Consider the following 26,675-nt stretch of genomic DNA (forward strand, 5'->3'; position numbering starts at 1 on the left):
GACTCGTCTCGCGGCTCGGCTCACGTGGAGGAGCGGTCTTTTGGGCACGTGTCAAACGGCTTCGCGCGGGACGCGCGCTTGCTGTTTACATTCACGTTCGGCTGTCATTATGTTACAAACCTTATACCGTGCCGTTTGTGTTTAAAATCGATTAGCTCGACGAGCTTACGAGCTGTGGCCGAGACACGAGACGAGCCACGAGGCGAAAGTGTAATAATTAGCTCGACGAGCTTACGAGCTCGAAGCGAACACGAGACGAGCCGCAATTCGAGCCACGAGCCGCCAATGTAAATAAGCTATAAAGTTTTATGAATAAGGGGGTTAGAATGTAACTTGAATGTAACCGAATAAAACACATTAAGTAAAAGGGAACAATTTTATTGATACTTAAGCATAATCGAATCATATGATACTTTAAAATTACTTCGTTAAAATCTCGCTCAGAGCTTTTTTCTTCTTCTGTCCCTTGTCAAACTTGCGTTTCTGTGGACAAAATAAGGAATTTATTTTTTATTTAGGTAAGTATTTTACCTTTTATTTTATAGGGTAATGCGCCAATAATAGGCCACTTGTTAGTAACTAGCCACCCTAAACTAAAAATGAATTCTATTCACCTATAAACAGAATTCATTTTAGTATAAGGTGGCTAGTTATTGAAGGCTGGCCAGTTATTGAAACCTTATATAGATATATCCATCTCTGGATCCAGAGGCCGTGAGTTCAAGTCTCACCCAAGACAGTAATTTTTCCACTTTTAAATTTATTCTAAGCTTAATAGCATCGTTCGAAGACGTTTCTGCTTGTTAAAAATTAAAATGAATTATGTTTATATGTGAATAGAATTCATTTTTAGTCTAGGGTGGCCAATGGCCAGTTATTGGCCGATGGACAGTTACTGGCAAATTACCCTATTGCTCTCTTTTTATACTCATATCCAAAAATATTATTGATATCCAACACCGTTGGGAGAATTCCATGAAATTGTCTACCGTTTGTCCCGTACAACCGTTTTCTGAAGATTTGCAGGTATAAGAGTTTCCTTTTCTATGACAAATGGCCAAAAATATGCACAGAAAAATAATCGCCTGCTTCAAATGCCGGAAAAAAAGTCGTAACACAGGAAATAAAATGCGTTTGTACGGGACAGCCCGTGGAATGCTCCGTTGGTACAAATACAAACTTTACTTGAAACCATGAAGGTTGCTTTTAATAAAAATTGCAACTCGATACCTCCACGCGTTCCTGAGATAAAGGGTCTTGACAGACAGGCGAACGGACAACAAAAGTGATCCTATAAGGATACTGTTTTTCGTTTTGAGATACGGAACACTAATAAGGTGTTTTCACCACACCAACTGGTAAAGGCTCTCTTGATTATTCAAAAACCGATAGCAAAGTTGCATTTTATTCACACGTGAGGCAAAGTAATCAAATGAAAATTTTGAGTTGTTTTCTTATATTTGCTGGTTGAATTGACTTTCAAATGATGATTTTGAATGATAAATATTTATTAATAACATTCATTTCGATTTGATTTGGTTTATTTTTGTTTGATATCTTACAATTAATATTTTCTTCGGGTTGGTGTGGTGAAAATTTTTTGTGTTTCACTTGGGGGCAAATTTTGTTTAACCCTCGTGGTTTGAAACCCTCGCAACGCTCAATTTTTGGAATCTTTCGCTTGCTCGGGTATCAATATTAGCAAGAGCGAAAACAAATAACCCCCTTATTCATAAACGTTTACTAAAGTCGACAAGCCGATAATAATAGTTTGTCCCTTTCCGACGTATAGGTATGATAGAAAGGGACAAACGATTATTATCGGCTTGTCGACTTTAGTAAACGTTTATGAATAAGGGGGTTAATATTTACCTTCTTTTTCTCAGCTGTCATGCCTACAAACTCTTTCCTGGCTTTCTTCTCCCGCGGCTGGTCGTCACCACCCTCCTGAAAATAGATTTTTTTAATATTTGTACCAGGATATTGGCAAAGAATTGATGGAAATTGGTTGCCGAGTTGTCTTTCAAACAAAGAAGTTGTGGCGTCTCTTCCGTCACTGTCGACGTGGTGCCACAATGTTCTAACAGATGGCGTTAGGAAGGTAGAACGCAATTTGGTAGAAACCTACATCGCGCTTACGGAGTTTCAAATGTCAGTTACTATACAACTTCTGATCAATTCTTAGTGGACTTCGGCCCCCAGGCATAACACCCGCCTTGGAGAGAGTACTCTCTATTGCTCCCTCTCTTCTTTCTGTACAAAGTCATGTTCGAAGTTTCTAGGAACTTATTGACAATATTTAATAAGCAAAAATTGTTTGAGGGCGTCGCCGAGCGTAAGCAGGCAACAGAATTGACAATTTTGACGCAAACATTTTTGCAGGTATCAATCTATTATTGTCCAGCTGGCTTTATCCATCTTTATCCACGCGATAAAATAACTGTCACTTTTTAACACCGTGGGATAGAAAGTGACGGACACCGTTTTATCACGCTGTCACGTAGACCAGAATGACCATCATATCCGTACAGGAATGAAAGAAAGACTAAAGCAAATAAAAAGAAAACATATTACCTGACTCTTCCTCTTATTCAGCAACCTTCTCTGAGCCCCATCCGGCTTATCACCATCATTCTGTCTTCCAAAACTATTTCCACCCCTTCCTTGGAAATTTCCCCCCTTCTGGAAATTCCCACCTCTGTTTTGGAAATTCCCTCTATTCCCTTGGAAATTCCCACCCCTGTTTCCCTGGAATTTCCCTGGGTTCCTTCCTTGGTTGAATTTGCCTGCAGTTTGGTTTCTTTGCCTGTCGCCTTGACTGATTTTCTTTCCTTGGAAGCCTGGCCTGTAAAAAAAGTAATTCAATGTTATTGCCACCAGGCTTTCCATATATACTCTGTATCTTTAGGTATTTAAATAAAAGTAAACAAAATCTACCCTCAAATGGCTTCTTAAGCCAGTTGAGGGTAGATGGAAATATTATATGATCAAATAAATAATGTAGGTTAAAGTCAGGTCGTTCACTGACTGATTCAGGCGGTTTTGTATTTGGTTGGTTAACCAATAAATGTTATAACTACCCGAAAATTTACAAATTGGTTGTTTGCTTTTTATTAAATACCTAAAGATACATACTATAGGTAGCCGCCCTGGGTACGGGTAGTTCAACCAATTTACACAAAACCTTAACTAATTATACACCTGTACGTCTACCATCAGTTTTTAGATTGACATATACGCTCACGTCTAAGTAACTTACTTTCTATGCATCTCGCTCGTACTCGCATATTAGTGCAAGCGAGATGTACAGAAAGTAAATTACGTAGACGTGACCGTTATGTCAATGTCAAAACTGATGGTAGAGGCTCTGAACCTTCTTCGAGAATCACTCTATTGATAGGTGATAACCGCATCTGTTCAGTAGTTTTTAGGGTTCCGTACCCAAAGGGCGATTGTGCACTACAATGAATTTTACTGTCCGGCAGTCCGAGTTTTTACGGTCCGATATGGCACGCCATTAAATGTATCTGCTTGTGCACTAGACGTAATTTTACCGTCCGACATTTTACTTTTCCCCATTCCGGACAGTTTTTTTCCGGTCCGAGATGATAGCTATGAAAAACGTGTTTATGCTTGTGCACTGCGTCTGGAATTAGTATTATTCATGACTTGGCCGGGCGGGGGCGGGCTAGGGGGGTGTGTGTTTCATGCCACTGCGCCGCCCCTGCGAGTAAAAAGACGGACAAGTGCACAAGCCAATCATCCGTTTTTTTCATGCCATATCGGACCATGAAAACTCGGACTGCCGGACAGTAAAATTCATTGTAGTGCACAATCGCCCAAAGGGTAAAAACGGGATCCTATTACTAAGACTCCGCTGTCCATCTGTCTGTTTGTCTGTCACCAGGCTGTATCTCATGAACCGTGATAGCTAGAGAGTTGAAATTTTCACAGATGTATTTATGTTGCCGTTATAACAACAAATACTAAAAAGTACGGAACTCTCGGTGGGCGAGTCCGACTCTCACTTGTTCGGTTTTTTGAGTTTATCGCGAACATATAGACAGACGCGAAAGGGGGACTTTGTTTTATAAGGTGTAGTGATAATTAGACCTTATTCCTTCGTGGTAAGGTTGAAACTTGCTTGTTATTCCCCTTCTGTGACTTGCGTGCATCTCTTGACTCGCATGATTCTGTTTTTAATGGATAAATCTTCGTCTATCAAAGAGAGCGCTAATTCTACCTTATCCCCTAGTATTAAGGTTGAAACTTGCCTGTTATTCCCCTTCTATGCCTGCCGCTGTGTAACTTGCGTGCATCTCTTGACTCGCATGATTCTGTTTTTGATGGTTAAATCTTCGTCTGTCAAAGAGAGCGCTAATTCTACCTTATCCCCTAGTATTAAGGTTGAAACTTGCCTGTTATTCCCCTTCTGTGCCTGTCGCTGTGTGACTTGCGTGCATCTCTTGACTCGCATGATTCTGTTTTTGATTGTAAGATCTTCATCAGTCAATGCGAGTGCTAGTTCCACACCGTCTCGCGATGTGAAGTTGACGTAGCCGAAACCTAGAAACAGCAAGACTCTTAAGACGAAACGGGAGCTGAGCTAAAAGTCAATTTTGAGATTTCAAGCTGAATATACCCGTCGCTCTGACGGGGCGTGAGAGACTGTATTTGTGTGTGTAATGCACGCACACAGATGCGTACGCTTGCACCCGCGCGCGCCTCATTGCCGACAATTTGCAATGTTATTTTTCGTGCGTTACTGCCACGAGGCGTTCACTTATTACTTACTGTGTTGCGATTGAATTTTTTGACCCGGCTTACGTTTACGGAACTCGATAATCTTTCTACTACTGTGACTTGGCTTTGTTTACTTGACTTTGCTGATCAGCTTATTGTTTTGGACTCCGTGAGTTGTGGTTACCTATTGGACCGCACGCAATTCATCTACCTTTATTCAAGTAATTAAGCGTAATTAGCCGAAACCTTTATAAGAGTGTAATTCATAAGAAGTACATAAGATATAATTTATGTACTGGTTTGCTGTTAGCTTTTAATTGTATCACTTTACATATATGTTACTCAAATAACTAACACGGTTACACTGTTGTAAGAACATTATTTTTCAGGTATGCCTTATTATACCTACTATAGGCCTTATTACCTCCTAGTACCTTAGTAGTAGTAGTACTACTACGGAAATTGATTCAAAGACTCAAGACTGACTTAAGTGGCAGTAGGGTGTAGGGTTTTTTCTAGGCTTAATGAGTTCGCTGAAGCTTATTTTTTATACTTAGCGCACAGAACCACTAGTTTAACAGTATCAGCTCTAACCACATGTCATCATTTTGTCCTTTACGTAACAAACTCAGGGGCCCAGAATATCCGATGTACCTATCAAATCAAGGTTCTGTACCAAATAAGGCCCGGTTATTATAGTTCGTTATTTTTTAGCATTAGAATCATGACGTGTCTTTTTATTAATAATTATTGAAAAACGCTTTCAAAAATTAGTTTATATTACTTATGAAAGCAAAAGAATATAAAAAAGTATATGATTAATACATACATACATACATACATACATACAATCACGCCTATTTCCCGGAGGGGTAGGCAGAGACCACGGATTTCCACTTGCTACGATCCTGACATACCACTTTCGCTTCCTACACATTCATAACATTCCTCATACACGCTCGCCGGTTTAGGGTGCTCTTGCTCATTAATATGATTAATATGATTTATAATTCTAACATATTTGCTATGACTTATTTTTCAATGGTAATTTTTAATAAGACATGTCAAAGTCTGTTACCTTAATGCAAAAAAAACGAACTTTAAGCGTGCTAACTTTCAAAATTTCATTTTTTATAAGATAGTATAAGTAGATGGGCAAAAATTTTGCGTCCATGTCCACCAGTGAGTAAGTGATTGAGATACCTAAACATTTAACTTTATAATGTAAAATGATATAATTTACTAACCTACTCGTTTAATTTCAGGTAGGTTGAATAAGGAACCAAGTAACCATGGGGAGGAGCAGTATTTACTAACATTTTCTTTTTGGGTCTTCAGAGTGTATCGTTTCCTTTTTTTTGCACATATTACACTTAAATATATATTCTCTGTGTAAACCCTTACGTCTTTCAATGACAAAGGCAAGATCAGCAAATGTACAATTTGTATGATCGTGCCTGATATTTGAGATCACAGAAAATAAATATTTTAAATCCACTATTCTGCGACCTTCTAAAATTTTGTTTTATCATGATTCATGATCAAAAAGCTCGGATTCAATAGTCATATCAAACGTCGATTATGCAGTTGATGATGAGCTTGCATTTTCTACCATTGGTGCTGCAAATGCATCAACCGGTGGCGATAAACTTTGCCCTCTTGTAAAACAAATTACTATTGTGATTGTGTCCAGCAAAAGGCCAAAATTCGGTTTACTTTCCTGTTTAAAATATTACTAATTTATTCATATTTCAGATTAGGTACATAGGTAACTGTCTGAATGTTACAATGCCAGCTGGCAAATTCTATCACATTTGTTTGTTTGGTAGTCATGGTAACATTCACTTACATTGATATCCTTATTAAGATCTGTATCTTATTATCCAGACCTTAAAATATTGCCACCGTTGCCCTTTAAAAAAATACTGTTTAAATAATTGGCTACTCAAACAATGCTTCTATAGTATAAATAATGACTACACAAAAATGGGTAGTATTGTATATAATGCACGAAATAAGGCCCGATTCTTAAGCGGGTTTAAATTTTGAGGCCATGTCCGCTAATACTATAGACAAAATATCAAGTTTAATAAACACAAAAAAAAAACATTGATGGGCCTTATTTTATAATTTAGGCCTTACTTTGTAATTTAAAGTAGAGTTAGGCCAAGAAAAATCTATAGCGATTTTGATAGAACACGCAGTGCAAGTATTATTTCAAACGTCGCTTCTATGAAATTATGACATATAAATAACACTTGCACTGCGTGTGCTATCAAAATTGCTGTAGACTTTTCTTGGTCTGACTCTAAAATATTCTTTATTACACCACAAACATAAAAACAAATAAAAAAAAACCGGCGAAGTGCAAGTCGGACTCGCACACGAAGGGTTCCGTACCATTATTTATAAAAACGGTCACCCATCCAAGTACTGACCCCGCCCGACGTTGCTTAACTTCGGTCAAAAATCACGTTTGTTGTATGGGAGGCCCCACTAAAATTTTTATTTTATCCTGTTTTTAGTATTTGTTGTTATAGCGGCAACAGCAATAAATCATCTGTGAAAATTTCAACTGTCTAGCTATCACGGTTCGTGAGATACAGAGATACAGACGGACGGACGGACAGCGGAATCTTAGTAATAGGGTCCCGTGTTTTACCCTTTGGGTACGGAAACCTAAAACCGATTTACAATGTAGATAAAGGTAGCAACAGGCGGTCTTATCGCTGTTAGTTCTTATTCTTCGTTTGTTTAGCATTAGAGTGAAGGTGACGTGTCTTTTTTAAGCATGCAATCGTATAATTATTTATTAGCTTTTTTTGTAATAGTTATGTACTTAGTGGTTAATATTAGTATTTACTATTTTTTTTTTCAATAATGCTTAAAAACGAAGTATAGACATGACAACCAAATATTAACGCCATTGTAGGGCAGGATATACAGAATAGACGTGCGCGCCGCCGCGGCGCGCCGCCGCCATAAGGAGACAGCGCGCCGCCGCCGCCGCCGGTAGTCTAAAATTCGCGCCGAGACATAACCCGCAAGAGGGTACAAATTTAAAATCAATGGATATAAAGCACGTTCCGACTGTTCCGTTTTTTTTTAATTCATTGCTTGATTTATTTTAACCCTTAACCCTTGGGACGCCTAGTGCCATATCCGTACCAGTCCTGTCAACTGCCGGAGGGTCTTCAATTTTTGTACCCGTCAACTGCCTAGTCCCAGATCTGTACAAACTGTCTCAACTGCCTTGTGCCTTATCAGTCACCAAATTTATTGTATCATATTTTTACAATTTTGAGATCTAAACACTTACAAATAGAGTTTTATATCATTTGCAGTATAGCACTTGCATTTATCGCGGCAGTCGACGGGTGCACGTACGCGAGCCTATCCGGCATTTGAGGGGGATGGGACGGACCCGGCACTAGGCATCTGACGGGTACAAGTACGTTTGTCGGTTCGGCGTTCCAGGGGTTAAATCGATAACGTCACCTATACTGGACATCCCAAGAAAAAAATTCTGCACCACATATAGCATAGCGTTACTTTCCCCTGGTAGCGTACTTACACTACCAGGAAACTACGACTACTACTACTTGAATGATATATGTTATTTTTAAGTAAGTAAGAAAATATTGGGAACCAGTGTGAACATAATCTTTTTGTCAAAGTCCTACAGAACGCAGAACTTGCAAGGAAGCATCCGACAGACTGACATTTTCCCCTTATTTCATTTTTTTTATATGACAGTATTAAGCAGCGTTAAAACGTGTAATAGGTTACTAACTGGTCTGTTTTTTACGTGGCAATATGATTTACATAAAAATGTTTTGTGTTTATGGGTAAAAACAAGTGTAAAAGGTGTAAATGTGTGTGTGGATTTGTTTTCATCAAGAGACAGACCCGATTTCATTTGAGAAATTTATTACGAAAATTTAGATAAAAGTGCATGCATTATTGTAAAAACCATTGCTCAGATGTGACTGCTTCCTAGGATACCCCGCTAAGTTAGATTTAATGTGAAATAAATTACGTCAATGACTGGTAAAATTTTACCACCTACGAGATATGAAGTTATTGCAAAAATATAAAAATAATAGGTTTCACTTACTTACTTAAATTCATTACATAAGTTGACATTATCAGTAAGTGTATTTCTAATGAAAAAATGCAATTATTCTATATTTATTAAAAGATATATGAACTGGACTAAAAAACCCTTATACACATACAGTAGGTAGGTACTCTATACTCGGCGTGTCCAAAATACTGGACGTATTCTCATTACGCGGCATATCTTTTTTTTTTACACCGATCATAGCAACTTCCAACATACTTGACATATGTTTTTTTCAACATTATAATTAGATTTTTTTTTCATGATTTTTTTTCTACAATAAACCAAAAAAACGATGTAACAGTTTTTTTTGAGATTTTTTCCCTTGTTGATTTAGAGGTAATCTTGGTTTTTCATTATACGTATATTGAAAAGTTGAAAATCCCACGCCGCCGGCGTTACGCCGCCGCCGTGGATTTTTTCGTGGCGCGCCGCCGCCCGATTTTTTTCTACCGGCGCGCACGTCTACTCTCAACCCAAAACCCCTTGTATCTTAGGATCTAGATATTTTCACACAAGACGGTTTATCGATAACTTCTTACATCACTAGATTATCGACATTAAATGTCGACTATTGCCCATCACTTTTCTGGCTGTGTACGTATTTAGAAACTTGACTCCGCCCCTAAAATTAGTGCGATAGGGACAACTGCAGCTGAGGCGAAAAATCCTGCGTAAAAATGACAAAAATCGAGGTTTCGTAGTCCTCTTTTTCCTCCCCCAAAACTTAACCAATCGTAACCAAATTTGGAAATCTAAATGATTATGAAATTATCTGTGTCGGACCGTTTTGCTTTTTTGGCTAATTGATATCAGTTTTGAATACCACGCCTCTCATTGCGGCATAGTCTATTAGGCCATTTTGGCCGTTTTTGAAGGGCTCTAGCGCCTTAAAAAACAAAAATATCAAAAAAAGCAAAACGGTCCGACACAGATATTGACAATATTAATCTGTGTTGAAAAAATCATTGCTCTAGCTTCAAAAACCACGGAGGAAAACGAGGACTACGTTTGTATGGAGGAATGACCACTCCTGTTGGCTCTTAACAGTCTTAACTGTCCAACGGTGGACCTTATGCCATTTGTAATAAGGTTTACGAACTGTCAGTCAACAGTGATGGTACAACAAAAGATAAAATAATTTGCTTCCATTTTATAGCACAGGGTTAGTGTATAAATTACGTATGGCCCTCGTTATAGTAAATGGAGACCGCAGCCTATGGGCGCTTGCCCCTCCAGCACGAGCATTTATACATTTTATAAGGAATAAAATCCAGATTAAAAGATACATGTGAAAGAGAAAGTATGTATTGTATATGTCACACTCTTTTCCTCTTTTCTCTTGCCTTTAGACCCCACTCACCTTTCCCAGCATTAGTCTTCTTGTCCCGTACTATCCTCACGGACTATATTTCTCCGCACTTCTCAAACTTCTCCCTCAGCCCGTCGTCTTCCAAAGCGAAGGGTATGTTCCCATGAACATGAGAGTGTCTCGGGTCATGTTTGTCCCTATACTGTTAACTCACTGTTTCAATTGCCACGTTCTGCGACACAAACTCACCTTTTCCTGCATTTGTCTTCTTATCCCTCACTATCCTAACCGACTCAATTTCCCCGCACTTCTCAAACTTCTCCCTTAATCCCTCGTCTTCCAAAGCGAAGGGTATGTTCCCCACGAACACGGAGTGTCTGGGGTCGTGCTCGGCGCCGGTGCTGCCGCTCCGGGTCACGCGCAGGTGGTTGTTGTTTAAAACTGTGTTGTTTTCTGCTAACGCCTGAAAATACATTAAATTGCTGAGTTAAAACAACAACAAAAATCTGTAAAAGTCCATCCACACAGCAGGTAACTTTTGTGGCAACTGTGGACCAATACTGGTGGGCAACAATCCCAGTTACATCCTAATAAAATCGATATTAAACTTTCCTGGGACATATTTTAAACTGTTTAGGCGACAACGGTTTCACTCACTTGAATTTTGACGAAGTGCATGAAGTGCAGCCGCCGTGAGCACTCGAGCCTGAAAAAGGACCGCCGATGCGCCGGAAACATGTCGCCAATAGCGACTAAAAATTCAAGAGAGGTACATTTGGCCGGCGTCCTCCCGGGCAGGGCAGGCGTATGGCAGTGCAGGCCGCTCGGCTCACACGATAGTCGTGTCACGTGGCGCTCGCGCAAAGAAGATTCACAGTTCGTGCGCGGTTATAAGTTTCAATTTTGTTGCAGGCGGCGAGTATAGGTATAATTTTATACCTAAATCTGACTTTCGTGAAAGAGTGAATTTTCTGTACGGTAGTACTATTAGTTATTCTGTACCGTTGTCATAATAAATCCTCAATATAAGCCACATTACCAACTAATAGCACTAAAAAAAATCTGCTTATGAAAAAAAATCGATGATATTACAGGGTGGTAATTGTTCGCTTCTAATATTTTATTGTGCCATATAAAGGGTTAAAGGTCAAACTAAGCTTACTTGTTCAACACACTGTGGGTCGGAGAACTTGACATAGACATTGACGGTGCTCCTCTCTGGGTGGAGCTCCTGCTTGATCACAGCCAGTTTTGGAGTCACACTGGGGTCTTTCACTGGGACTGTGCGGATCCTGAAATGGTTAGTTGAAATTATTAATATTGCATGTACTTAGAATGGTTAAAAATTCTCATTTATAACACTTGGGACTCTGATGGCATCTAAAATTTAGCTGAACAGATATTTTCATCATGATACCTACATTAAAAACTGGTTTTACATATTAGATCAAATATGATTTTATGAAAATAAAATGTAATTATTAAGTATTTACCAAATAATAGCTTAGTAAAGAAATTAGGCACAGAACACTTCAGAAAAAAACTTCAACAAAATAATTGATAATAAAGTATTTCTTAGTAGTCATGCTCCGTGATTGTTAAGCCATTTAGAGTCCTAGCTAAATTGGTTCTTCAATACTTAGCCTATGGAATGTCCAATTAAGTTAGAACCGTAAATGGCTCAACAATCATGGAGCGTGACTGTCCAAATGTTAGGCTAGTCTTTTCATTTCATGCATTCGTTTTCCTTTTATAGAAGGACACATATTATTTAAAATATCTCACCTAACACTTTCAATCTGTCCGTATTTACTAAAAATCTTCTTAATCTCCTTTTTACACCTCTTACTAAACGGCACATTGCCTACAAACAATGTCCTCTTGATTTCTTCCTCTGTATTTATCTCTCTTACTTTCTCTGTCTCTTGGGTTTCCACTTTCTCTTTTTTCTTCGATGAAGGAGTATCATCTTCATCAGAACTTGGTTCTTCCGGTTCTGCTGACTTTTCCAGCACTTCTTTATTATTTTCCTCGGTTTCTGATTCAATTTCGTTATCTGATTCATGCTCGGAATCTGAATCTTTCTCTGTTATGGCATTTGGATTGACTTTGACCTTTTTATTTTTTTTAGGTTTACTGTTTTTCTCTTCTGAATTTTCATCAAATTGTTGTTTCTTGCGTTTTTTATTCTTCTTTTTGGGAGTGGCTGCTTCAGTTTCATTGGGTTCACTATTTATATCATTTACAACAACTTCACTTTCTTCTGGTTCTGTGTTTTGTGGTTTATTCTTATTCTTCTTCTTCTTTTTTGGAGTTTTAACACTTTCTGTATCGTCAGTTATGGCTTCAGTATTATTTACATTTTCTTTATTTTGATTTTTATGCTTTTTCGGTGACCCAACATTATGACTGATCTCGGAAATGGAATTTCTTTTCTTTTTATTTTTCTTAGGTGTTCCTTCAGACTGGTTTGTTTCCATACTTTCAGTGACACTTTGACTATTCTCTGCAATAGAGTTACGTTTCTTTTTGTTCTTTTTAGGCGTCGATTCCTTAGGACTAACATTATCTCCAACCGAATTATTCATATCACCATTTACAGCCTTTTTCTTAGGCGATGGTGATGCCTGTTGCTTAGCTTCAGGTGTTTTAGCTGCTTTAGAACTATTTTTAGGGCTAACAGTAGCTTCTAACTCACCTTTTAGGTGTTTCTTCACTTTATCCGCCTTAGGGCTGCTAGTACTTGTATTACCTTCGTTTTCGTTAGTTACATCCAGATCTGGGTTCTGGAAGATTCTCTTAGGACTCTTCTTGACCATAGCCTTCTTTTTCTGTACCGAAGGCGACAGGAATATGGATCTATCGTCAACTAATTCGCTTTTAGGTGTTACGTTCGGTGAAGGCATATGCTTTATCGGAGTTAAAGCTCTTTTGAAGAGTTTAGGGCGGTTTGGTGTAACATTACCAGCTATTAAGGCAGCTACATTGCCTACAACGTAATCCATCGTCGCTGTGCACCATTTAATACAATACTTTTGGCTAAAACTTTGAAATGTTCACAAAACTACTATACCACATGGCTGTAAGTTTGACAGTTTTGACAATAGACCTGCCAAAGTTGCCAAACACCACACGTTTTATTTTGACAGAAGATGAATATTGCCACTTTTTTTGTATTTTCCCCGACTTACAAAAGAAAAAAAGTATTTACACTGTTATAGCAAAGAATATCATACTCACTAGGAGATTATAAGTCTCGGTCAGATGTAAGTCAAAGTCATGCCGCCTACTTGGTCCGTTCATTCTTTCTATTTCATATCATTTCTTTTCCTTAGAGCATTTAGTAACTGGAGACGCCTTGGCGAAATTGACAGCATTTTCTGTCCAAAACCACACCTCGGACACTGGCGATCAAATGTATGAAACAAAGGCGTTCCTACGCATAGAGTCTAAGCTCGTGTAGGTGAACGCGTACAATGCTTGTGTGAGTGAGATATGACGTGCTAGGGTTCCCGCCATTTTGTTGTCAAGTTCGATGACCTCAATGACTCAAAACTCATTGCGCGAATTAGGAAGAAATAAGAATCGTATTATGTTGTAAGGTGGGTATCTAAGTTCGATTTATACAATAGTTTCCTATTTTGAATCAGTATAAACGAAGTAACAAAATTTTTGTAAGGAAATTCAGGCCACCAAAATATTACGTTGAAAACATGATTTTTTGTTCGTGTGTTCTGATAGGTTTTGTAAATATTTGTTTAATATTTGAATATTTTACGTGGCCTCCGCTCTGCGCACCGCGCCGTCGCGTCCTTGCCAGCCGGTAACTGTGACTTGTGAGGTAACCGAGAGCGGGTGGGCGGCACTTTCAACGGGAGGCAGGGGGTGTCCATACTGTACGTTAGTACTATTTATTATACTGTGACAAAACAGTCTGCCGATTTTTGCGGGGGAGGGGCACGTCAAATGTATGGCCATTTGTACGTAATAAACGTCAGACCATACAAAACTTTGCACAATTGTGCAAGTTTTTCGGCAGAGGGGTAAGTTCTTAAAGGTGACTCCGGTTATTAAATGCTCTAAGTTCTTTTCAGTTTAATTTTTGAATCAGGGTAATATAAAATAAATTGCTCCCATATTTCGTGTAAATATTTTTACTCTGGCAATTATTAGTGTTGCCAGTCTAAATTTTATAACTTTAAATAACTTCTATACGTTAAAATAAAATTTAAATAGAATTAAAAATATACGGAAAACACCATTTTATAAATTAAAAGCTCTTAACCCATTTTTAAATACATAATTTACTAAGAAATAAAATTCCACTTTTGGCACGAAGTTGTCATTCTGTCGTACAAATACTTATGGCAACATTTACTGTTTCGTTGAACGATGCGGTTAGAAGACGCTTTCTCAAGAATTATTAGTTTTGTTTGATAATTACGCGCCTATTTTGGTGATAACAATTTCAGTGTTGTAACAATTGTGTTAGTGGATTATTTACAGTAAAAAACGTGAGTATTTTATTGTTTTTTACTAATTTACAACAAAAATACTATCGTACGCCATTGCCGCCGCCCGCCATTCCTTCAATTATGTTTTTATCCAATTAATTCGTTGTAGTTGACCGTTATTGTTTCAAGCGACTAGTTAAATCTTATTTAACATAATATTCTCGTCAATTTCATGTCAATAAATACTATTTTAGTGTTATACGAGATTATTTAGGTTAGGTATAATATTATTATCTATAATTGAAATCCAAACATTCACTCGTGTTACGGGAGTTCGCAGTGCTAAAATGTATTTGAAACTCGATACTAAAGCCGACCTTGTAGTTTTCTGCTTGTGGAGCACTTATTTCAGCTTATATACTCTATTATACCTATACAAACGGCATGGCTACTAAAATCTGTAGCAATAGAACTAGGAAGTCATTAATTTTGGAGTAGGTGTTTTTTTTTACGGTTTCGCGGCCTTAAGATTCGCGAGCGACGTTGGTAGACGCATTTTTATTTAAATCCTGTGATAGGATTAAGTTGGGGCACTTTTTTTGCTAATATGAATGTGGCTTTGTAATAGTCATTGTTTTTTCATGAAACAAAGCATCAAGATAAGGAATATGGGTATTGATGACTCCAAATAGGTACCTGTAATTTACCTACAGTACTGTATGTAGCATGTTTTATTTAGACACAGTTTTATAAAAAGTTGAGTAACAATTTCAAAGCCAACTGGATTTTAGTTGGTTGACTGTATTCTTTTAGTAAGTATGACAAAGTGTACACAAGTTGACAGAAAGAAAATTGATAAATTGAGTTTCCTAAATAAATACAACAACAATAATCTTCTTCCTCGCGTTGTCCCGGCATTTTGCCACGGCTCATGTAATCCTGGGGGTCCGCTTGACAACTAATCCCATGATTTGATGTCAGCACTAGTTTTTACGAAAGCGATTGCCATCTGACCTTCCAACCCAGAGGGGAAACTGGCCTTATTGGATTTAGTCCGGTTTCCTCACAATGTTTATATTCACTGAAAAGCAACTGGTAAATATCAAATGATATTTCATGCATAAGTTCCGAATAACTCATTGGTACGAGCCGGGGTTTGAACCCGAGACCCGGATTGAAAGTCGCACGCTCTTACTGCTAGGCCACCAGCGCTCTTTTGGGGGGGCTATGTTCACGAAAAAACCTATCTATCTCCTTTACCCCTAAGGTTAATTTTGTGACCTGCAATTTTTGTGGTGCACATGGGCCTTGCAACTTTTTAAAATCCCTCTTTGCTCTTGATCTAATTCACACAGCGGTGCAGAGGGCGTCAGGAACTCATGTCACATTTTTAAGACATCAACATCACGCAAAAGTGATAGAGAGGCAGATAAAGAAAATTTCAATGACTATGCTCTAGGCTCTGCCCAACTACTCAAAAGCTTGCATTCAAAAGTCTGTAACTATTATTATTTGAAGCCTGTCATGGGCAAAGGCCTCCCCCAATTTCTCCACAAATCTCTGTCCAGTGCTGTCTGGCCACTTCTTTAAGAATCAGTTCAACCCGCCATACTCTGAAGTGATTTTGCCCCACAACTCATTCGGCATTCGGCAGACATGACCAGCCCAGTCCCAGCTTGGCCGCCTTCCGAGCGTCATCAACGATTTGGGTTTTGTCAAAGACCCAAATCGTCCGGAAGGACTTGATCCACCAATTTGACACCTAATAGGCTATGCTCCATGGCTTGTTGGCACACCCCGTGTCTGGACTTCTGAGGTTTAGTCAAAGACCAAGTCTGTGCACCGTAGTTTAGAACTGGGAGTATGCGCATGTCCATATGTAACTATAGGTCCTAAAATTCACTCTTTACTTGCCCTAAAATATGCCAATACAACTCTTATCTTATCTTATTTACTCTTACTACACTTTATAAAGGGCATTTCTTTAAGGAACCCTAACTTACTTAAGCCCTTTTGTCGAACAGCATAGTAAATTTATCAGTCACTAGTACCTGTTTATGTACTTAGTGATATAACTGCCTAAAGTTTACTATTCTCAATTACTTAGCATTGGTTCTTGAAGACCAGTATTAAACTGACCTAAGATTACACATAGTTTTTACCAATTTAGGGATCAAACATTGAATAGCCAGGAGAGAAAGCTACAAATTGAGTTGTGAATTGGTTGTATGTTATCTCTTGCAAACTGAGGTGTGATCTTTAATGAGGTTATCTATTATCTTTAAACGAGCAATTCTTGTTTATTTATATATATATTTCGGGGATCTCGGCTCTAACGATTTCGATGAAATTTGCTATATGGGGGATGGGGGTCTTTCAGGGGCGATAAATCGATCTAGCTAGGTTTTATCTCTGGGAAAACGCGCATTGTTGAGTTTTTGTTTTCCGAGCAAAGCTCTGTCTCCCAGATATTCTATGTTATAGGTATTCAATTATGTAATTTATTGATAAATAATTATGGCAGGTGTCTGTGAAAGACATTATATTTTAATATTTTGTTTGAAACCCATTATGAATGCATAGTACCTATTGGAAGATTTGGAAAGGCAGTAGCAGTTAAGTTGCATATTTTTTTGCTCTGGGCCTTTAAAGCTTTGTCTCTCAACTGGTCTTTACAGGCCATGGCAATTTTTGCTAATCATTTGGTTAATCACTACATCTTATAAAGTCCCCTGCCGCGTCTGTCTGTTTGTGTGTGTTCGCGATAAACTACTGAATGGATTTTCATACGGTTTTCACCTATCAATAGAGTGATTCTTGAGAATCTTGAGGAAGGTTTAGGTGTAAGTATAATTTGTTTAGGTTTACCTGTGCGAAGTCGGGGCGGGTCGATAGTACAGTCGGTTTCCTAACTTTAACTTGGCAACTTTACTAAAGTTGGGCCATCGACTGTACTACATATAATTCTAAATGACATTAATCCAAATACTTCTTAAACACATCGTGACATACTTTTACGAAACATAATACACAAAAACTTATCACAACTCAAAACTCAGCCTTAAACCAGATGTCATAAAGTCCACATTCGTCTACTCACTTTACAAATCCTTTGTTAAGAGACTAGACACACTTCAGTGGTTTTCACGCATCAAGTAGTAGTAGGGACTGGCCTGTTCTCGTAGCATACAAACTAGTAAAGCAGAATACGCATAACTTTGAGATCGAAACCCTCTGGCGGTCTAGTCTAGCATAAGTTGCGTTCTTGCGCGCGAGTCCATACTTGAAGTCGCGCTAGATGTATGGAGTCGCGCGCGAGAACGCAACTCATAGGTACTAGCAGGTCAGGTCTAGAAGTAACGAAGTACATTTTCGATGTAGAATTTATGAAGAACCTCGAAAGAAATTACTATTTGACTAACTAAGTATCTATGAAAACTTTAATATTAATAGGTATTTCATTTTATCCATAATCCATATATACCCAGAATTAGTTATTGATCTGAGTTGATGTTACAGGCTCACTACTAATTTTAATGTGTAGGGATGAATTTTATTCAGTGTGTCGAAAATGACCCCATGGGCATATATGGGGGCATTTTCAATACGTTTCTTTCTGCTTGTTAAAAATTATTAATTTATTTCAAATAAATATTAGTATAAAAATTTTTTCGCCAAACTATTGAAAGTTGAATTTTACTTTTGTAATATAATAGGTATATATACCAACACCAACAAGCCAAGTAAGTAACACAAAAGCATAAGACGTTAGTTTCCTTGTGACGCTAAAACTAGTATTTCAGTAGGCACATCTCGTTAGATTTCTCCACAAAGGTCCGCGAGGGTCAACCAACTCATACAACTCATACATTAAACATGCCATAGACTTGCAAATATCTGCACACGAGGTATATTCGCAAACAGCTTTACTGAAAAGGCTTAGGTTTAAATTTAAATTCTTTGACTGTAGAATTTAAATTCCCATACCATTTTGTACCTTATCTTTCTCTCTTTATCTTATCTTATCTCTAAAAAAATTATCAAGCAGATATGTCTGCGAGCGTTACTACAAGTTTTTAAGTTATAGGAAAAATTTAAAGTTGGCAGAAGCGATTGCGGTGTTCCAATGGTCGCGAGTTTGAGTCCTGCCGGAGTTGTAATTTTTTCAATTTTTCAATGTAAGGCATTTTTGGAATAGAATGGATTTTTTTGGCATATACCTAAGCGTAGGCCGTAAGGGTTTTTTTTTCTCTCTTTCCTATTATTCTACGATTAATATTTTACTATATCAGTTTATGAAGATAACGCACATGTATATTTAATTGCTATTAGTTTCCTAACCACGTACTGTCAATACGGCACGTCTCAAATGTTTGAATAGCGTGGCCTGCGTGGCTAGCATGATTCTTCCTCCCTTATACTACTGTCCCATTGTTTTTCAACTGTACCATTGTCACACTGTTAAAGGCCAGTTCAGAGTGTCCAGACGGAACAATTATACGCCGACTGACGCAAAAATGAAATTTAATTTTACTATAAAATTGTGCATATATTTAATTACACAAACGGGTCTACCGCGATGTACTTTAAAAGAACTTGAATTTAAGGTAAAAATAATGAAAGTATACCCCGTTAGTAGTATATAGTAAGTAAGTATACGGTAGACCTGTTTGTGTAATTAAATATGTGTACAAAATGCGAGTGTTACAGAGAAAGTGTTACATTAAATTGGCGCCAATTTTTTGTCTGATCAAATTATTAATTTGATTATCCCGTCTGAACGGGCCTTACAAAATTACGGTACTTAAAACATTATGGTGCGACGTCCGTCCGACTGTCTGTCACATCGCTGTGTTTGTTGGTTGAATATTTCAAAATGGCGTTGAATATTTCAGTTATGGAGTTCGCGAGGTACAGCTCACAGAGCCATTAGTTGCAAATAGGGTTTGCAATCCGGATCCGAAATGTATGAAATTATCCGGATCCGCGGATTTTCCCATACATTTCAGATCCGTCGTGCAAACCCTAATAGTTGCAAAGATAGGATGGTAAGTTGTGTTGCTGTTAGTAGATCATGCTTGTGATGCCAGTTTCCTGTGAACGGACAGTGGGAGGGTTAAACCTTGAGGCTTGCTAATATTGTGGTGAAGGGACTTTAACCATCAAATAGACAGAGCTATCGTTAACCTTATCACAAAGGAACAAGGTCTATTGCTGGTATATAATGTTAAAAAAGTGCGCAAAAATATATGACACGCTCTTTTGGCTTTGTAACTAAGGTTGGGTCCAGAGTTGGGCAAAAATTAACTTGAATAAGAATAAGAATAAAAACAGAAATTTTATTCTTATTCAAATCGATTTGAATTAGAATTATTCTTGCACTAGTTATTTTAGAATAAAATTAAGGTGAATAAATCGTGTGACTCTTATTTTAAATGCGGAATAAAAAACAGAATAATTATTCTAGAAGTGGGCCTATTCTAACTAAGGTTTTATTCAATTAAAATGTCATTTAGAATTAAGTTAATTTTTGTAGTACAATCGGTTATATTTTGTAAGTTGATTTTCACCCTTCTATTTAAAAGTCGGATTGATTTGATATTTGTTACTATAGTTTAGGTATAGTGCACATTGAAGAGTTCCGCTATACACTATCTAGTTCTATCATCCGATCAGGGTGCTTAGCCAACATACCAAACGTTGACCCTCCGTAGAGTTGCGCATAGTCTCTCTCTATCACTCTTACATATTAGTGCGATAGAGAGACAGATAGCGTTTCGTTGTCGTAGCGCAAACGTTTGGCATGTTGGCTACGCTCCCAATGTGCCTAGCCAATATGCCAATTTTTGTTTTTATTTTAATAACCGAATCATTAGGTAAATTTAGCTGTTCTGGGGGCCTAGCCAACATGCCAATCGCATGCGCTCCAACAACGAAGCGCTTTCTGTCTCTTACATATTAGTGCGATAGAGAGACAAAGATAGCGTTTTGTTGTCGTAGCGCAAACGTTTGGCGTGTTGGCTACGCTCCCAATGTGCCTAGCCAAGATGCCAATTTTTGTTTTTATTCTTATAACCAAATCATTAGGTAAATTAAGCTGTTCTGGGGGCCTAGCCAATATGCCAATCGCTTGGGCTCCAACAACGAAGCGCTTTCTTTCTCTATCACTCTTACATATTAGTGCGATAGAGAGACAAAGATAGCGTTTCGTTGTCATAGCGCGAACGTTTGGCATGTTGGCTACGCTCCCAATGTGCCTAGCCAAGATGCCAATTTTTGTTTTTAATTTAATAACCAAATCATTAGGACAATTTAGCTGTTTTTAGCGCTTTCTTTCTCTATCACTCTTACATATTAGTGCGATAGAGAGACAAAGATAGCGTTTCGTTGTCGTAGCGCGAACGTTTGGCATGTTGGCTACGCTCCCAATGTGCCTAGCCAAGATGCCAATTTTTGTTTTTAATTTAATAACCAAATCATTAGGACAATTTAGCTGTTTTTAGCGCTTTCTGTCTCTATCACTCTTACATATTAGTGCGATAGAGAGACAGAGATAGCGTTTCGTTGTCGTAGCGCAAACGATTGGCATATTGGCTACGCACCCAAGGTGCCTAGCCTAGATGACAATTTTTGTTTTTATTTTAATAACCGAATCATTAGGTAAATTTAGCTGTTCTGGGGGCCTAGCCAAGATGCCAATCGCTTGTGCTCCGACAACGCAGCACTTTCTGTCTCTATCACTCTTACATATTAGTGCGATAGAGAGACAGAAATACCGTTTCGTTCTCGTAGCGCAAACGATTGGCATATTGGCTACGCACCCAAGGTGCCTAGCCAAGATGTCAATTTTTGTTTTTAATTTGATAACCGAATCTTTGGGTACAATTTAGCTGTTCAGGGGGCCTAGCCAATATGCCAATCGCTTGCGCTTCAACAACGAAGCACTTTCTGTCTCTATCACTCTTACATATTAGGGGCTGTCCATAAATTACGTCATCGATTTTTGACGATTTTCGACCCCCCCTCAAATTTACCTAATGATTTGGTTATTAAAATAAAAACAAAAATTGGCATCTTGGCTAGGCACATTGGGAGCGTAGCCAACATGCCAAACGTTCGCGCTACGACAACGAAACGCTATCTTTGTCTCTATCGCACTAATATGTAAGAGTGATAGAGAAAGAAAGCGCTTCGTTGTTGGAGCCCAAGCGATTGGCATGTTGGCTAGGCCCCCAGAACAGCTTAATTTACCTAATGATTTGGTTATAAAAATAAAAACAAAAATTGGCATCTTGGCTAGGTACATTGGGAGCGTAGCCAACACGCCAAACGTTTGCGCTACGACAACGAAACGCTATCTTTGTCTCTCTATCGCACTAATATGTAAGAGTGATAGAGACAGAAAGCGCTTCGTTGTTGGAGCGCAAGCGATTGGCATGTTGGCTAGGCCCCCAGAACAGCTAAATTTACCTAATGATTCGGTTATTAAAATAAAATAAAAAATGGCATCTTGGCTAGGCACATTGGGAGCGTAGCCAACATGCCAAACGTTTGCGCTACGACAACGAAACGCTATCTTTGTCTCTCTATCGCACTAATATGTAAGAGTGATAGAGACAGAAAGCGCTTCGTTGTTGGAGCGCAAGCGATTGGCATATTGGCTAGGCCTCCAGAACAACTAAATTTACCTAATGATTTGGTTATTAAAATAAAAACAAAAATTGTCATCTTGGCTAGGCACCTTGGGTTCGTAGCCAATATGCCAATCGTTTGCGCTACGTCAACGGAACGCTACCTCCGTCTCTCTATCGCACTAATATGTAAGAGTGATAGAGACAAAGCGCTTAGACCAGCTAAATTGAACCTAATGATTTGGTTAGTAAATTAAAAATAATACGGTTACTGAAACTATGCGTTATGCGACAGTCAATTTGTAAGATTTTATTCCATAAAATAGGTATAAATTAGACAAGAGACTAACTACTATTACATCTACCTAACTATACGTAATTAGTACCTATACGGTACCCGGACTACATTTTTATTCGTGGAATATTATTTCGATTAAAAATCATGATTATATTTATTTGATTAAGAATAAGTTATTCTCATTCAATTTTTTCTCATACGAATTATTCCCGACCAAAATTATTTGAATATTTTTGACGGGAATAAAATCGAGATGATTTTATTCCTACGAATTCTTATTCAAATAATGATTTTATTCTTGAATGCCCAACACTGGTTGGGTCAGATATTTTGCACGCTTCACGTAAGAATTGTAGGTAAATAAATACACTGAACCTTGAACCTTGCCTTTCAAACAGGTTCCAAACAATAATTTGTGGCATTCCATGTCTAAAGGGTCCTTATGCTCCATATGCATGAGGGGTCCTTCTCTGAAGGAAAGCGTATTTTGTCTTTAAAGATATTGGAAATTAAATAGGGAAGTTTCCTCTACTTAAAATAAATTATTTCACACTAAAAGCACCAGATAATTATTAGAAAAACACAGATAACAGTTATTTTTAAACACAATTTCTGTTTAATAAGTCGGATAGAAATATAAAAAGTAGGCGAGTTGAACGTGACGTCACTATACTCGTTTTCATATAAATTCCATTAGGAAATCCACAGGAAATCGGTTAGACAGTACTAAAAAAGAAGCTGATTTGACTAGTAGGAGAGTAGCCTATTGTACGGTAAATATCATCATCATCATCGTATATATAAAATTGAAAAACCAGAACGGGATAAAAAACGAGGGAAGAAGCGAGATGGCGCCTTACAAATTTCTAAAAAAGTTTTTGACACGTTTCTCGAATACGACGCACGTATGATAAGAAAAACCTGTTCAAATCAATTATCTACATATGGGAATAGAACTAGAGCATAAAAACTATCGCTTCCGATGCGTATTTAATTTACAATAAGGAAAAGAAATTTTCATAACAATTACGACATCGGCCATTTCTCGGCAACTCTCGGTTGCTTTCGTTTGGCGGTGCTACAGATTAGACCAAATAATCCGTAAGTTAAAGTAAACTAAATTATGTTTGTCATGTTGGTATACAGGTATTTCTGAGTTTTTTTACACGAAGTAAAATAAAAAGTGCTGTCAACCTCAACCTTAGTCTATAGAGCCCATACGAGTGATTTAATGTCATATATGACTTATCATTCTTATCAATCAAAGTAATTACTATATTATTATTATCAATTTGTATTTTGTTGTTTTAAATTTATTTTTGAGTTATATTATTCAGATTGACTTTCACGGCTTCGGCAAACATTGCCATTCGTCCGGGGAACGGGTTAAGAATGCTGAGATGGGCCAAAAATATAAAGTTGATAGTAAGTTATGTAGGTACATTAAAGTGCATGTTCAGATATTATTGAGCGACCTGATAAAAATAAGCAAATGTACAGTCACCAGTCAGCCAAATATCGTAATATAATTTATTTGCCATAGAAATAAGGATGTGGTCCGATATAGTGGCGAAATATTAAGAGACAAAAGCGGCTAAATTCAGTGGTGGCTCGGACACTTAGAGAGAATGGGAGAGGATCGTGCCGTGAAGAGAGCGCAGGTACTTGGGACAACAAAATGGGAGACGCCCGAGTGGACGTCCTAGGTACCGCTGAAACGACGTAGTTGCTCAAGACCTGCTCAACCTCGGCCATGGCGACTGGCGAGAGCTATCGCAAGACCGAGAGGACTAGACTACCTATGTTTGTATAAAAAGGCGATTTAAGGGCGGTGGTCATCCATATTCGTCTTAAGGCGAAAATTAATCTTATGAACGTTTCTGCAACTAGGCTTATAAGAACAAATAATAATTTTATCTTGAAACAAGTTTTAAATAAATACGTGTAGATGAAAAAATACAATCTTGCCTTTTATCAAATCACATCATTTTTTGACAAAATTGCGAATTGAGTTATCCAAATAACGGCTACAAATAAGAAATCCCTATCACAGTTTTAAACCATGGCAGGGTTGAATACATAATAATGTCGGTATTTAACTAAACATAAGACGAACTCGTTATTTCATTTACGCGAGCGGAGCTGCGGGCCCGTCTAGTAAACTTATAAATGCACTAAGATTACTTTCATCTTGAAAACACAGCTCTTCGCCTGTTCATCAGAAAATGGTTGCATTCCAACGCCCCGACTTGTGGTTTTCTTATCTGTTTGGAACAATGACAATAAGCATTAGAATTTAAAGTCGCATATTATAGGGTATTTTCCTACTAGTCAAATCAGTTACTTTTTTAGAACTGTCAAAACGATTTGCTAATATGGAATTTATATGAAACATTACATCGTGACGTCACGGTCAATTCACCTACTTTTTATATTTCAATCCGATTTATTAAATAGAACTTGTGTTTAAAAATAACTCCTATCTGTATTTTTCTAATAATTATCTGCTTTATTTCATGCATGGTGTAAAATAATTTATTTTAAATACAGTATAATACGCTATTGTACCTACAATAAATAGATTTTTAGAGCCAGAGCCAGAACCATTTTGTACCTTGTCACAGTGACAATAGTATGAGGTCTCTAGCGACTTTCATATTGATTGTCACTGTGACAAGGTAAGAAATGGGTCATAATTTAATACTTTCGACCGTACCTGAGTATGTGAGTATATTATATTATATAGCTACTACAGTTCGTTTTAAATTAAATTCCCCAATCTTAGCTACATTAAAAATTACAACATGAGCGGTAAAAATGTGCTGGTGGCCTAGCGGTAAGAGCGTGCGACTTTCAATCCGGAGGTCGCGGGTTCAAACCCCGGCTCGTACCAATAAGTTTTTCGGAACTTATGTTATGTACGAAATATCATTTGATATTTACCAGTCGCTTTTCGGTGAAGGAAAACATCGTGAGGAAACCGGACTAATCTCAATAAGGCCTAGTTTACCCTATGGGTTAGAAGGTCGTTTGGCAGTCGCTTTCGTAAAAACTAGTGCCTACGCCAATTCTTGGGATTCGTTTCCAAGCGGACCCAGGCTCCCATGAGCTGTGGCAAAACGGGACAACGCGAGGAAGATGATGATGAGCGGTAAAAATGCATTATTATTAGTACATACTTAAAATCAAACAGCATTAAAAAACATGTTTTTTTTCTTATAATGGAGGCATGACAGTGCGTATTCGCATCGGAAGATCAGCGCTGGAAGCCACCAGCAACATGCTGAGATGGGGCCATTTCGTGGCACTTTAATCTTATTTTGTGTTTTCTTTTATACTATGTACTGTTCCGATTGTTTGTGCTTACGAATAAATCTATTCTATTCTATTCTATTCTATTCTGCCACCATTTATTTATTAAAATAAATTGGTATTATTGCAATATAATACTATTTAAGTAAACTCATGTAATGATAAAACATAATAGTGGTTAAGGAAGGAAAAAATGTTTACCATGTGCTAATAGAATTGCTATCAACACATTGCTTGCATTGATTTGTAGGCAAACATTTTATACGCTATTATATACGCTTTACTTATAAAACCATGATGAATACAATCGTTATTTAAAAAATTAAGGAGTTAAGGGCCCAACAAAATACTTATCATTATCACTCTTGGATATCTTAATTTCCTAAAAACATCAGTCATTTATACCATTAAAGCTTAAATATGTGAATGTGATAATGAATATATTATCTCTACAAAAAAGATAATGAACGCAATGCTCTTCACCATATGAATAAGATAAGATAATTAAGATAATAAAAAGTATAAAAACACATGTATTGGTCGCTTGACATGTCACTAATTGTCGCCTGTCATTTCATTACGCATGACATTGGTATTGTGTCATGACTCATGATGTAATCGTGATCTGTAAAAATGAGCTATGGTACAGCCGCCATCAGATATATCGGAGTGGCCAAGGTGTTCACAATATCTGAACACGCACTCTGACGCCTTGACAATAGAGGCGTGTTCAGATATTTGTGAGCGCCTTGACCGCTCCGATGTATCTGATGCCTTCTGTACTTGTTTTTGTGGGTAGCAA

General features: G+C 37.7%; 3 protein-coding genes across 3 annotated transcripts in view; 1 reads left to right on the forward strand and 2 right to left on the reverse strand.

Annotated features, from left to right (window-relative positions):
• The window catches only part of LOC134801168 (small ribosomal subunit protein bS18m), a 168,673-nt gene extending 162,446 nt beyond the window's left edge, over nucleotides 1–6,227 (reverse strand). Inside the window, exon 1 of the mRNA XM_063773715.1 lies at nucleotides 6,216–6,227. The gene's annotated coding sequence lies outside the window, so the exon portion shown is untranslated. The remainder of the gene's footprint in view (nucleotides 1–6,215) is intronic.
• Nucleotides 384–13,286, reverse strand: LOC134801108 (uncharacterized). The gene is made up of 7 exons (XM_063773636.1): nucleotides 11,964–13,286; nucleotides 11,341–11,470; nucleotides 10,428–10,641; nucleotides 4,419–4,566; nucleotides 2,575–2,845; nucleotides 1,873–1,947; nucleotides 384–483 (listed from the first exon to the last, which is right to left on the reverse strand). Exons 1-7 carry the CDS (start codon nucleotides 13,181–13,183, stop codon nucleotides 421–423), a joined length of 2,121 nt encoding a protein of 706 aa, XP_063629706.1. The 5' UTR covers nucleotides 13,184–13,286; the 3' UTR covers nucleotides 384–420.
• A 1,259-nt stretch (nucleotides 13,287–14,545) lies between these two features.
• LOC134801125 (nucleolar protein dao-5-like) overlaps nucleotides 14,546–26,675 on the forward strand; it is a 35,969-nt gene continuing 23,839 nt past the window's right edge. Inside the window, exon 1 of the mRNA XM_063773661.1 lies at nucleotides 14,546–14,692. The gene's annotated coding sequence lies outside the window, so the exon portion shown is untranslated. The remainder of the gene's footprint in view (nucleotides 14,693–26,675) is intronic.

This window comes from Cydia splendana, chromosome 21 (assembly GCF_910591565.1).
Source record: "Cydia splendana chromosome 21, ilCydSple1.2, whole genome shotgun sequence".
Lineage (NCBI taxonomy): Eukaryota > Metazoa > Arthropoda > Insecta > Lepidoptera > Tortricidae > Cydia > Cydia splendana.

What these genes read in the sequence shown, in the direction of transcription:
- LOC134801108 (XM_063773636.1), bottom strand. Translation starts at nt 13,183, where the DNA reads ATGGATTACGTTGTAGGCAATGTAGCTGCCTTAATAGCTGGTAATGTT. An exon ending in ACCCACAGTGTGTTGAACAA is followed by an intron (nt 10,642 to 11,340) that starts GTAAGCTTAGTT and finishes ATGTATTTTCAG; the next exon opens with GCGTTAGCAGAAAACAACAC. An exon ending in GCACAGAAGGGGAATAACAG is followed by an intron (nt 2,846 to 4,418) that starts GCAAGTTTCAAC and finishes CTTTTTTTACAG; the next exon opens with GCCAGGCTTCCAAGGAAAGA.